The following is a 14,205-nucleotide window of genomic DNA, read 5'->3' on the forward strand; positions in this document are numbered from 1 at the left end:
TGGTGGTGGGGGGGGGGGGGGGGGTGACCCCCCTTGACCGCGGAACAAACTTTACGCATGCACAGGCACAGGAGCCAGGGGGTTAGAAAAACCTGGTGGTGTTATTATGACGTCACGCCCCCCCCCCCCCCCCCCCCCCTCCAAATGTCTGTGGCCATGCATGGGAACATTGAGTGGAAAATGAGCAGATCTACAAGCTCACAACATCCTGCGAGCTTCAATGTAGTTTGAGTATTTTCGCCATGCGATGCGCTGTGACACCAGCCGCCATATGATGAAGTATAGCCTATAAATTAGGCATAATAAAACTTCCCATGAGAGGGGAAAAAAAATACATTGCCAAAGGAAGTGTCAAATAAAACAATTAAAAGTAGCCTAATAAATGTATAGGTGTGTATGCTCTATAAAGGGAATTAAGAAATGTATAAAACAGATATAGCCTATATCACATTGTAACTTGTTGCAATATAGCTGCCTTACAAAACCACAAACATGTTCAGTTGTAGTTAGAAATGAAGACAGAAAACGAAACAATTTGTCACCCCTTTTTATAGTTCCCAGCAACGTACCGTCTATGACGAGACGTTGCTGGGAACTATACCCCTTATAACTGTGTTGGGGACTCGGGACCCCCAGAGTCCCCCAGGCGGTGTTTGATCCATCCATCCATCCACACATTTTGTAAGAGCCAGCTTTCCATCTGTCTGCAGGTCCACACAACTATTGTTGCTTAATCAAGCTTACATTATTGCTCCCCTGACACACGCGCATGCAACGCCCCCCCCCCCCCCTCCTCCCACCTTAAATCAACCACATGGAGTCATGGACCCTGGTCTGGAAGAATGCATGCAGGCAGGCGGCAGCCCTACAAGTGTTGCCCGCCCGGTCGGTCACACAGAGACCAATCTGAGAACCCATCGGCCGAAAAAATAAAGGAAAAGCAGTGCCCTCTTATCCTTTGAATTTGACGGAGTCAACAGTCTGTCTCGAGAGATTACACAGAGAGACTAAAGACACCCCCAGTCAGCTACGTAGTGGTTTTCAACCTGTGGGTTGGTGGTTGGAGGGAGTTCCAGGGGGGGGGGTCCCGAGCTAAATGATAGTTTGTAACCAAATGGACCCTTATGGGTCTGTAACTCAGAGAGTGTACAAAAGTGTGTCCATTTGGTTCCATTTGTACACTCTCAGAGTTAAATTAACGTTGATTTTACAATATAAATTGGGGGTCCCAGAGATAGAAATGGCATTAAATGGGGGTCCGTAGCCTATAATAGGGAATGCAAGGCTGACGTCACAGTAGGCTGTCACGCCTACCGGCGTCACTTTGATTGTGATGGCCAGGTCAAACCCTTGAAATGAAAATGGTTGACAATCACTGCTAGAGCCGTAAAAAAATTCTCTTATGGGGGACCTTGACATGAAAAGGTTTGGGAACCACTTCACTAGAGATGGCGCCCCTCCATCATGGCCTCAAACTATACTACTTTATCACCCTGGGCAAGACCTACGCTGTAGAGGCTATCATTTGTTTGGGCGGAAGTTGCGGGATTTTAGCAGAAGTATCGCCCAAGGAAATTACGCTGATGATTTACAAATCAGTTTACATTCTCCGCGAATGAAACAAGTGTTGTGATTGGTTGGGAAAATATCGTATCCGGGGGAAATACATCTGACGGATGTTCCGGAGGATACATCCGCTGATAGCTCCTCTGCCTTACGTTGTGACCAGGCTTTACTTTATGCTTCTCTGCCTTACGTTGTGACCAGGCTTTACTTTATGCTTCTCTGCCTTACGTTGTGACCAGGCTTTACTTTATGCTTCTCTGCCTTACGTTGTGACCAGGCTTTACTTTATGCTTCTCTGCCTTACGTTGTGACCAGGCTTTACTTTATGCTTCTCTGCCTTACGTTGTGACCAGGCTTTACTTTATGCTTCTCTGCCTTACGTTGTGACCAGGCTTTACTTTATGCTTCTCTGCCTTACGTTGTGACCAGGCTTTACTTTATGCTTCTCTGCCTTACGTTGTGACCAGGCTTTACTTTAAGCTTCTCTGCCTTACGTTGTGACCAGGCTTTACTTTAAGCTTCTCTGCCTTACGTTCTGACCAGGCTTTTCTTTTAGCTTCTCTGCCTTACGTTGTGACCAGGCTTTACTTTATGCTTCTCTGCCTTACGTTGTGACCAGGCTTTACTTTATGCTTCTCTGCCTTACGTTGTGACCAGGCTTTACTTTAAGCTTCTCTGCCTTACGTTGTGACCAGGCTTTACTTTATGCTTCTCTGCCTTACGTTGTGACCAGGCTTTACTTTATGCTTCTCTGCCTTACGTTGTGACCAGGCTTTACTTTAAGCTTCTCTGCCTTACGTTGTGACCAGGCTTTACTTTATGCTTCTCTGCCTTACGTTGTGACCAGGCTTTACTTTATGCTTCTCTGCCTTACGTTGTGACCAGGCTTTTCTTTTAGCTTCTCTGCCTTACGTTGTGACCAGGCTTTACTTTATGCTTCTCTGCCTTACGTTGTGACCAGGCTTTTCTTTATGCTTCTCTGCCTTACGTTGTGACCAGGCTTTTCTTTATGCTTCTCTGCCTTACGTTGTGACCAGGCTTTTCTTTATGCTTCTCTGCCTTACGTTGTGACCAGGCTTTACTTTAGCTTCTCTGCCTTATGTTGTGACCAGGCTTTTCTTTTCGCAGATAAGTAAGCCTGGGACCGAGGCTACTACTTTATGGGACAAAAAGAGTATAGTCTGCAGCACCGGCGTCGGGTCCACTGGGTCACCCAGTCAGATTAGAGCTGGCCCAGTCTCACATCGAAAAGAGGGGAGCGAAAAAATGAGAAAAACAACAAGAGATAGCCTACATTGGCAGCCCTTCACCCCCCTGTGAATGAACCACAGCAAGCTAGCTTTGTTTTAACCCATTTAGGCCTGACGTCGAAATTTAAAAAAATGTTTTCTAAATCATGACAGTTTTCTGAAATACCTATGTTTCTATATCAGTGGTGCTCAATATGTCATGTCAAGGACCCCCAAAAATATATGTAATTGGCCGCCGACCCCCATCTCAAAATATGTTGTTCCAGCCAGGGACCCAGAAGCAAAGATTTTAGTTAAAAACGTTCGCTCTGAAAGAATATATAAAGAGCATAACATAATGCTTAAAATACCAAAAGGGGTTCCCGCCCAAAATGGGTATGGTCCGCCATTAGCAATTCGACAAAACCGTTCACACATCCGCCCTGGCTTCCTCCACTGGTCCCCCCGACCCGCCCTGGCTTCCTCCACTGGTCCCCCCGACCCACTGTCTGGGAAGCAGGGTCCTAAACCAGTGGTTCCCAAAGTGGGGTCCTTGAGAGAGTTCCAGGGGGTCCCCAGCTAAATGATAATTAGGAACCAAATGGACCCTTATGGGTCTGTATTACAAATGTATAGTGTATACAAATGGAACCAAAACATGGACACTAACGGGTCCTTGCCTGGCGTATATTTTCTAATGGGGGTCTGCGGGCTAATAATCAGTGTCAATTTGGGGGTCCTTGGAATAGTTTTGAAAACACTGTCCTAAACGGCGGAGGTGGAGGAGAGACAACAACCCCCCCCCCCCCCCCCTCCCATGGGAGGAGGAGTTCTGACGCACACATAAAACACTGCATGCCTCCAAACAACACACATTAAAACACTGACTCCAAACAACATCAGAGGAGAGATGCAGACGAGAGAGAGAGGGAGAGAGAGAGAGAGAGAGAGAGAGAGAGAGAGAGAGAGAGAGAGAGAGACACTGGTGAGAGTAGCAGCTTGTGTGCCACAGAGAGGTAAAGCCGAGCCTGGTTAGATTTGCTATAATAAAAGTGACAGCAAGACAGAGAGAGAGAGACAGAGAGAGAGAGAGAGAGAGAGAGAGAGAGAGGGAGAGGGGGAGAGAGAGAGAGAGAGAGAGAGAGAGAGAGAGAGAGGGAGAGGGGGAGAGAGAGAGAGAGAGAGAGAGAGAGAGAGAGAGAGAGGGAGAGAGAGAGAGAGAGAGGGAGAGGGGAGAGAGAGAGAGAGAGAGAGAGAGAGAGAGAGAGAGAGAGAGAGAGAGAGAGAGAGAGCGAGAGAGAGAGACACTGGTGAGAGTAGCAGCTTGTGTGCCACAGAGAGGTAAAGCAGAGGCTGGTTAGATTTGCTATAATAAAAGTGACAGCGAGACAGAGAGAGAGAGACAGAGAGAGAGAGAGAGAGAGAGAGAGAGAGAGAGAGAGAGAGAGAGAGAGAGAGCATGAAGGAAAGAGATCTATAAATAAAAGAAACAGAACAGCGAGATGACATCCATCCCGACGTGAATCATATCCTCAGAGACGTGGCACAATGAACCTGATTTATCACCATGTTTTCTTTCGGCCTGCTGATGTCCATAAAGAACACCATGCAAAGAAAAATGCATACAAAGGAAAGCAAAACGTGCAAAGCGGATCGACCCACCACCCCATACTCAAAATCTGAGATTCTGCCATGAATTCTCTGATTCCCTTCAATCTCGTGACTTCTCAAAGTATGGAAAACATCATTCAAAATAATGCAACTGCATATTCTGCAACAGTATAGTCTACTTTATATGTCAAATAAAGTTTAATTAACCCATTCTGGGCGGGAACCCCTTTTGCTGTTGAAAAATAGCAGATCGACAAGCTCATAGCGTGGCACCGAGTGCCGGGCTACAAGCTTGTAGATCTGCTATTGTTTTTAATCGAGAAAATGTGGCACAAATCTTTGAATATATATTCTTTCAGAGTGAACGTTTTTAACTCGAGGGTCCCTGGAACAACATATTTTCAGATGGGGGTCCGCGGCCAAATACAGATAATTCTGGGGGTCCTTGGCATGAATAAAGTTGAGCACTACTGACATAGAAACAGAGGTTTTTCTGAAAACTTTTTGGATTTAGAAGAATTCAGATCCGGTGAAGAGGAGAAGAAAACAGAGGGAGCAGAGGGAGGGAGGTCACGGGAAAGGCACAGCAAATGGTCCGGCCTGCCGCTGGTCGAACCACACACACACTGTATGAGGTTCCCAACCTGGGGGGGCGGTGTCGGGACCCCAGGGTCCCCCCCCCTGGGGTCCCGACACCGACCCCCAGTTTGGGAACCACATATGATCCTGGGGGGTCCCCAGATGATTTCGGGGGGGGGGGGGGGGTCCCCAGACGTGCAACCTTGCTTTACAGGTAAACAAACCAACATACTGTAGGCCTACAGTATGAGTGTATATAGGCTACAGGGTTTATGTAGGCCTACAGTATGAGTGTATATAGGCTACAGGGTATACCCTGTAGCCTATATACACTCATACTGTAGGCCTACAGTATACTGTAGGCCTACAGTATGAGTGTATATAGGCTACAGGGTACTGTAGGCCTACAGTATGAGTGTATATAGGCTACAGGGTACTGTAGGCCTACAGTATGAGTGTATATAGGCTACAGGGTACTGTAGGCCTACAGTATGAGTGTATATATGCTACAGGGTACTGTAGGCCTACAGTATGAGTGTATATAGGCTACAGGGTACTGTAGGCCTACAGTATGAGTGTATATAGGCTACAGGGTACTGTAGGCCTACAGTATGAGTGTATATAGGCTACAGGGTACTGTAGGCCTACAGTATGAGTGTATATATGCTACAGGGTACTGTAGGCCTACAGTATGAGTGTATATAGGCTACAGGGTACTGTAGGCCTACAGTATGAGTGTATATAGGCTACAGGGTATCTGTAGGCCTACAGTATGAGTGTATATAGGCTACAGGGTCATACTGTAGGCCTACAGTATGAGTGTATATAGGCTACAGGGTCATACTGTAGGCCTACAGTATGAGTGTATATAGGCTACAGGGTACTGTAGACCTACAGTATGAGTGTATATAGGCTACAGGGTATCTGTAGGCCTACAGTATGAGTGTATATAGGCTACAGGGTATCTGTAGGCCTACAGTATGAGTGTATATAGGCTACAGGGTACTGTAGGCCTACAGTATGAGTGTATATAGGCTACAGGGTACTGTAGGCCTACAGTATGAGTGTATATAGGCTACAGGGTACTGTAGGCCTACAGTATGAGTGTATATAGGCTACAGGGTACTGTAGACCTACAGTATGAGTGTATATAGGCTACAGGGTACTGTAGGCCTACAGTATGAGTGTATATAGGCTACAGGGTACTGTAGGCCTACAGTATGAGTGTATATAGGCTACAGGGTATCTGTAGGCCTACAGTATGAGTGTATATAGGCTACAGGGTATCTGTAGGCCTACAGTATGAGTGTATATAGGCTACAGGGTACTGTAGGCCTACAGTATGAGTGTATATAGGCTACAGGGTACTGTAGGCCTACAGTATGAGTGTATATAGGCTACAGGGTACTGTAGGCCTACAGTATGAGTGTATATAGGCTACAGGGTCATACTGTAGGCCTACAGTATGAGTGTATATAGGCTACAGGGTACTGTAGGCCTACAGTATGAGTGTATATAGGCTACAGGGTACTGTAGGCCTACAGTATGAGTGTATATAGGCTACAGGGTACTGTAGGCCTACAGTATGAGTGTATATATGCTACAGGGTACTGTAGGCCTACAGTATGAGTGTATATAGGCTACAGGGTACTGTAGGCCTACAGTATGAGTGTATATAGGCTACAGGGTATCTGTAGGCCTACAGTATGAGTGTATATAGGCTACAGGGTCATACTGTAGGCCTACAGTATGAGTGTATATAGGCTACAGGGTCATACTGTAGGCCTACAGTATGAGTGTATATAGGCTACAGGGTACTGTAGACCTACAGTATGAGTGTATATAGGCTACAGGGTATCTGTAGGCCTACAGTATGAGTGTATATAGGCTACAGGGTATCTGTAGGCCTACAGTATGAGTGTATATAGGCTACAGGGTACTGTAGGCCTACAGTATGAGTGTATATAGGCTACAGGGTACTGTAGGCCTACAGTATGAGTGTATATAGGCTACAGGGTACTGTAGGCCTACAGTATGAGTGTATATAGGCTACAGGGTACTGTAGGCCTACAGTATGAGTGTATATAGGCTACAGGGTACTGTAGGCCTACAGTATGAGTGTATATAGGCTACAGGGTCATACTGTAGGCCTACAGTATGAGTGTATATAGGCTACAGGGTACTGTAGGCCTACAGTATGAGTGTATATAGGCTACAGGGTCATACTGTAGGCCTACAGTATGAGTGTATATAGGCTACAGGGTACTGTAGGCCTACAGTATGAGTGTATATAGGCTACAGGGTACTGTAGGCCTACAGTATGAGTGTGTATAGGCTACAGGGTACTGTAGGCCTACAGTATGAGTGTATATAGGCTACAGGGTCATACTGTAGGCCTACAGTATGAGTGTATATAGGCTACAGGGTACTGTAGGCCTACAGTATGAGTGTATATAGGCTACAGGGTCATACTGTAGGCCTACAGTATGAGTGTATATAGGCTACAGGGTACTGTAGGCCTACAGTATGAGTGTATATAGGCTACAGGGTCATACTGTAGGCCTACAGTATGAGTGTATATAGGCTACAGGGTACTGTAGGCCTACAGTATGAGTGTGTATAGGCTACAGGGTCATACTGTAGGCCTACAGTATGAGTGTATATAGGCGTATCTGCACATTTATAAAGTTACAATTGAATGATTTTTAACGTCTTTCTTAATACCAAATTAGCCAAATTGTCAAATATAAAGGCAGACGTTGTGAAAAAAGCCGATCTACAAGCTCACCATGCCTCCGGAACCCAAACAAAACCTGATTGTGCTCTACCGGTGATCTCCCAACCACAACTAAACTACCATGACAAAACCAACCACAACTAAACTACCATGACAAAACCAAACATACCTAAAAGATGATGATGATGGGGGGCGAAAAAGATCTATTGTGAAGAAAAGTAATTCCCCCAAAAGGTTGTGCTGCAGGCTGTATACCAAGTGTGTGTGTGTGTGTGTGTGTGTGTGTGTGTGTGTGTGTGTGTGTGTGTGTGTGTGTGTGTGTGTGTGTGTGTGTGTATCACTGTGTATCGTGTGCCACCCTGCGTGCATGTGCGTGTGTGTGTGTGAGAGTGAGAGTGTGTGTGTGTGTGTGTGTGTGTGTGTGTGTGTGTGTGTGTCTGTGTGTGTGTGTGTGTGTGTGTGTGTGTGTGTGTGTGTGTGTGTGTGTGTGTGTGTGTGTGTGTGTGTGTGTGTATTGTACGAGCATGCGACAACAAACACCCTTGAACTCTGTGGTATTTACTTTGTGGTCTTTAGTTGAGAGCAGATGCTCTGCAGAGAGACTCTGCTCTCCTCCATTCTCTTCTATCTCTCTCTCTCTCTCTCTCTCTCTCTCTCTCTCTCTCTCTCTCTCTCTCTCATAAACCTCTCTCATCCATTCTCTCGTCCTATTCTCTTCTCTCTCTCTCATAAAGCCGTCTCCTATGTCTTTCTTTCAACCCCACCTTGTCCTCTATATTACAGTAGATCTATAGATCCATCTGTTGGCTCCTCTATTACAGTAGATCTATAGATCCATCTGTTGGCTGTTATATTACAGTAGATCTATAGATCCATCTGTTGGCTGTTATATTACAGTAGATCTATAGATCCATCTGTTGGCTGTTATATTACAGTAGATCTATAGATCCATCTGTTGGCTGTTATATTACAGTAGATCTATAGATCCATCTGTTGGCTGTTATATTACAGTAGATCTATAGATCCATCTGTTGGCTGTTATATTACAGTAGATCTATAGATCCATCTGTTGGCTGTTATATTACAGTAGATCTATAGATCCATCTGTTGGCTGTTATATTACAGTAGATCTATAGATCCATCTGTTGGCTGTTATATTACAGTAGATCTATAGATCCATCTGTTGGCTGTTATATTACAGTAGATCTATAGATCCATCTGTTGGCTGTTATATTACAGTAGATCTATAGATCCATCTGTTGGCTGTTATATTACAGTAGATCTATAGATCCATCTGTTGGCTGTTATATTACAGTAGATCTATAGATCCATCTGTTGGCTCCTCTATTACAGTAGATCTATAGATCCATCTGTTGGCTGTTATATTACAGTAGATCTATAGATCCATCTGTTGGCTCCTCTATTACAGTAGATCTATAGATCCATCTGTTGGCTGTTATATTACAGTAGATCTATAGATCCATCTGTTGGCTGTTATATTACAGTAGATCTATAGATCCATCTGTTGGCTGTTATATTACAGTAGATCTATAGATCCATCTGTTGGCTGTTATATTACAGTAGATCTATAGATCCATCTGTTGGCTGTTATATTACAGTAGATCTATAGATCCATCTGTTGGCTCCTCTATTACAGTAGATCTATAGATCCATCTGTTGGCTCCTCTATTACAGTAGATCTATAGATCCATCTGTTGGCTCCTCTATTACAGTAGATCTATAGATCCATCTGTTGGCTCTGGCTGCCATTTGTCCAATGCTCAGTTAGAGGACGTTGGCATCAGGACAATATTAGACATTAAAAAAGTAGACGCCTCCTTCGGCTCTGGGGTGTGTGACTGTGTGTCTCTCTGGGGTGTGTGACTGTGTCTCTCTGGGGTGTGTGACTGTGTGTCTCTGGGGTGTGTGACTGTGTGTCTCTGGGGCGTGTGGCTGTGTGTCTCTGGGGTGTGTGACTGTGTGTCCCTCTGGGGTGTGTGACTGTGTGTCTCTCTGGGGTGTGTGACTGTGTGTCTCTCTGGGGTGTGTGACTGTGTGTCTCTCTGGGGTGTGTGACTGTGTGTCTCTCTGGGGTGTGTGACTGTGTGTCTCTCTGGGGTGTGTGACTGTGTGTCTCTGGGGTGTGTGACTGTGTGTCTCTCTGGGGTGTGTGACTGTGTGTCTCTGGGGTGTGTGACTGTGTGTCTCTGGGGTGTGTGACTGTGTGTTTCTCTGGGGTGTGTGACTGTGTGTCTCTCTGGGGTGTGTGACTGTGTGTCTCTCTGGGGTGTGTGACTGTGTGTCTCTGGGGTGTGTGACTGTGTGTCTCTCTGGGGTGTGTGACTGTGTGTCTCTCTGGGGTGTGTGACTGTGTGTCTCTCTGGGGTGTGTGACTGTGTGTCTCTCTGGGGTGTGTGACTGTGTGTCTCTGGGGTGTGTGACTGTGTGTCTCTGGGGTGTGTGACTGTGTGTCTCTGGGGTGTGTGACTGTGTGTCTCTCTGGGGTGTGTGACTGTGTGTCTCTCTGGAAGGCAGCATGGAGGAGGCAAGCTTTCCCGCAGATTCCATATATGAAGATCACAACACTGACCTCATCAAACCCTGGATAACCATACATGGAGAGAAGACTGGATCATCACCTACATCTGCATATATGGAGCCGGCCAGCAACTCTATACATCTGACCTCACGGACACCAGATTAATAGTTGGACTCCTGCTTCTTAACTGTGCCATACGTTGTTTTACCTTAAATGTCGTCTGCACCCTCTACTCTGTGTACTGTATACCTCTGGGTCTCAAGCATTTCTTTGAGTGGTGCAACCACTCCAAGGAACAGCAATGTCCCAATGTCTCTATGTCCTAACCCAGGGTTAGGACATAGTGGTGCAACCACTCCAAGGAACAGCAATGTCCCAATGTCTCTATGTCCTAACCCAGGGTTAGGACATAGTGGTGCAACCACTCCAAGGAACAGCAATGTCCCAATGTCTCTATGTCCTAACCCAGGGTTAGGACATAGTGGTGCAACCACTCCAAGGAACAGCAATGTCCCAATGTCTCTATGTCCTAACCCAGGGTTAGGACATAGTGGTGCAACCACTCCAAGGAACAGCAATGTCCCAATGTCTCTATGTCCTAACCCAGGGTTCGCCCATTAATTTTCCTCAAGGGCCATATTTTGACTAGGGCAGGGGTTCTCAACGTTTTTGGCCGGGGACCCCCGGAAATGCTTTGGCAATGTCTCGGGACCCCCGCCCCGCCCCCTCCCGACCCCCAATATAAATTGACTGCTACAATAACCTTAAACCATTTTGGGCGGGAACCCCTTTTGATGTTTTAAGCATTGTTATAATTTAGCTATTGAAAAATAGCAGATCTACAAGCTCATAGCGCGCCACCGAGTGGCGCGCTATGAACTTGTAGGTCTGCTATTTTTGAAAAATCGTGAAAATAAAATGAAAAAAAATCTTTTTAATATTTTGGGGACCCCCCAAAATAATTTGGCGACCCCCCGAGGGGTCGCGACCCACGGGTTGAGAACCCCTGGACTAGGGTACCAGGCTGGGGGCCGAGTCCGCACGCACAAGGCCGAGGTCTTGCCCTGAAAATTCATTTTCACAGCAAGACCCCATCTGAAAAGGATGCCCAGTTTGACATACATAGGCTACTGACCCCCATTTAATGCCATTTATATCTGGGACCCCTCAAAAAAAATCAAATTCTTCCAGGAGTCACAAGGGGGCGCTCCGCGGGCCGCAAATGGCCCGCGGGCCGCCTATTGGGGAACCCTGTCCTAACCTATGTCCCGATGTTTAGAGTACCAATAGGGGGTGCTGTTGTTTTAGTAAGAATTTGAAGGTTTTCAGAAAACCTCATGCCCTCAGATCAGCCTCGTTTGGAACCAGTGGTGTAAAGTATTAAGTACATTTACTTAAATATACTGTACTTAAATACAATTTTGAGGTATTTGTACTTTACTTGACTATTTCCAATACTTTTACTTCCGCTTCCACTACATATAGCAGCATGTTTCAGATCCAAATATTGTACTTTTACTCCACTAGACTTATTTGACAGCTTTAGTTATTAGTTATTTTGTAGATTTGGATTATTATTTATTACAAAACAGTTTAGTGGACTTCACACCGCCAAATCCTCCCAAAAACACACACACACACACACACACACACACACACACACACACACACACACACACACACACACACACACACACACACACACACACACACACACACACACACACACACACACACACACACACACACACACACACACACACTCACACACTCACACACTCACTCACACGGTTTAACTGCAGCGGGGGGACCTCCTATGCACACTTGACTCTCTCCAGCTCCGCTCACCCATTCATTGATCGTCCCGGCAGCAGCCAGCACACGCACACGCACACGCACGCACACACACACACACACACACACACACACACACACACACACACACACACACACACACACACACACACACACACACACACACAGAGCAGCCAGCATGGTAACAGCAGTAAAACACACTCCCCCAGAGGCCGCTTAGTCAATCATTCAATCTGTTCCTCTGCACAAAACACACACGCACGCACGCACGCACGCACGCACGCACGCACGCACGCACGCACGCACGTATGCACGCACACACACGGTCTGCTGGTGTGGGTTTTATGAAGTGCTGTTATTGTATGTGTGTTCCATTCATTGTAAGGCAGCCTTGAGGTCTGTGTAAACACACAATAGATTACAGAGAGAGAGAGAGAGAGAGAGAGAGAGAGAGAGAGAGAGAGGTGTCCTGGTGTTACATCAGATGCTGAAAGTCAACATGCAGCAGCACAGCACAGTGCAGGTCAACCAACAACACGTTAAAGCTATCGCCCTAGATCAGGGCGTCAGCAACCTTTTTGACATGAAGTGGCATGTTTTCTTGGTAATCAGCGTGCCATATCAACATTAATTTTAATTATGACACCACATCAAGATACATTTACAACTGATTTTGACTATCCATATACATAACCTTTATTTGTATGCTTCTGGGCAGTGTAACACTCATTAGATACAGTAACCAACTAAACAATTGTTTCCATTGTAAAAATGTACGATGGGTTGTGATTGTGTTGAGAGCACTCACCTGCATCAGTGTCTGGAGGAGGAAGGGAGGGAGGGAGGGAGGACAGCCCGGCGAGCAAAGGAGAGAAAACAGTTGAAACGTTAATATCATGTATACAGTATGTCAATTATAAGTACATCTTTAGAACAAAATCACTTTCCAACATTTTTGTCAACATTTTGATCATTTTTGTCAACAACATTTTGATCATTTTTGTCAACAACATTTTGATCATTTTTGTCAAAATGTTGCAGATTTAAAAGAGCTTGTAGATCAGCTATATTTCCAAATAGCTGATCTATAAAATACACAGCACTATGTAATCTGCAGTGTGGCCACCTTGGACACAGTTTAGTTTGTAAATACATCAGAGATGCGATAATAATAATCCATGTATAATGGATGAAGCCTTGACCTGGAAGAGAGGTCATCAGGTGGTCTCCAACCTGAAGAGAGGTCATCAGGTGGTCTCCAACCTTCTTAGAGTGTTTCAACACTTAACCACCTTAAACACTCTCCAGTTGGCGGGTCAGCAGTGATTGGCCAAATCAACTCCCCCTCTCGTCCGTCCAGCTAATGTCCTCTCGTTTATGCCAGAGCCAACAGGAGGCTCTCTCTGCCTCTTCTCCCAGCCTATACGAACAGCTGTTTCCCTCAAGTGACCTCTCAGGCCGACCTTTGTCGGACTGAGGAGAGGTACACGAATAACATTGACTTCAATACCCCGAGAGTAATTCACTGTTACTGAACTAACTATCTCGGGATTATGTGGGTCTGTGACTTTACAGACTGTACCAATCTGAGGGATTATGTGGGTCTGTGACTTTACAGACTGTACCAATCTGAGGGGATTATGTGGGTCTGTGACTTTACAGACTGTACCAATCTGAGGGGTCTGTGACTTTACAGACTGTACCAATCTGAGGGATTATGTGGGTCTGTGACCTTACAGACTGTACCAATCTGATTATGTGGGTCTGTGACTTTACAGACTGTACCAATCTGAGGGATTATGTGGGTCTGTGACCTTACAGACTGTACCAATCTGATTATGTGGGTCTGTGACTTTACAGACTGTACCAATCTGAGGGATTATGTGGGTCTGTGATTTTACAGACTGTACCAATCTGAGGGATTATGTGGGTCTGTGACCTTACAGACTGTACCAATCTGAGGGGTCTGTGACCTTACAGACTGTACCAATCTGAGGGGTCTGTGACCTCACAGACTGTACCAATCTGAGGGGACCCTGTGACCTTACAGACTGTACCAATCTGAGGGGATTATGTGGGTCTGTGACCTTACAGACTGTACCAATCTGAGGGGATTATGTGGGTCTGTG

At 45.8% G+C, this 14,205-nt stretch overlaps 1 protein-coding gene across 1 annotated transcript in view; it reads right to left on the reverse strand.

Annotated features, from left to right (window-relative positions):
• LOC306928580 (arf-GAP with coiled-coil, ANK repeat and PH domain-containing protein 3-like) overlaps positions 1 to 14,205 on the reverse strand; it is a gene marked incomplete at its 3' end in the record, with an annotated part of 187,883 nt that overhangs the window by 24,304 nt on the left and 149,374 nt on the right. Inside the window, exon 10 of the mRNA XM_079508809.1 lies at positions 12,885 to 12,896. Within this exon, the coding sequence (XP_079364935.1) occupies positions 12,885 to 12,896 (12 nt within the window). The remainder of the gene's footprint in view (positions 1 to 12,884; positions 12,897 to 14,205) is intronic.

The sequence above is a fragment of the Electrona antarctica genome (assembly GCF_951216825.1).
Source record: "Electrona antarctica genome assembly, chromosome: 8".
Taxonomy (NCBI): Eukaryota; Metazoa; Chordata; class Actinopteri; order Myctophiformes; family Myctophidae; genus Electrona; species Electrona antarctica.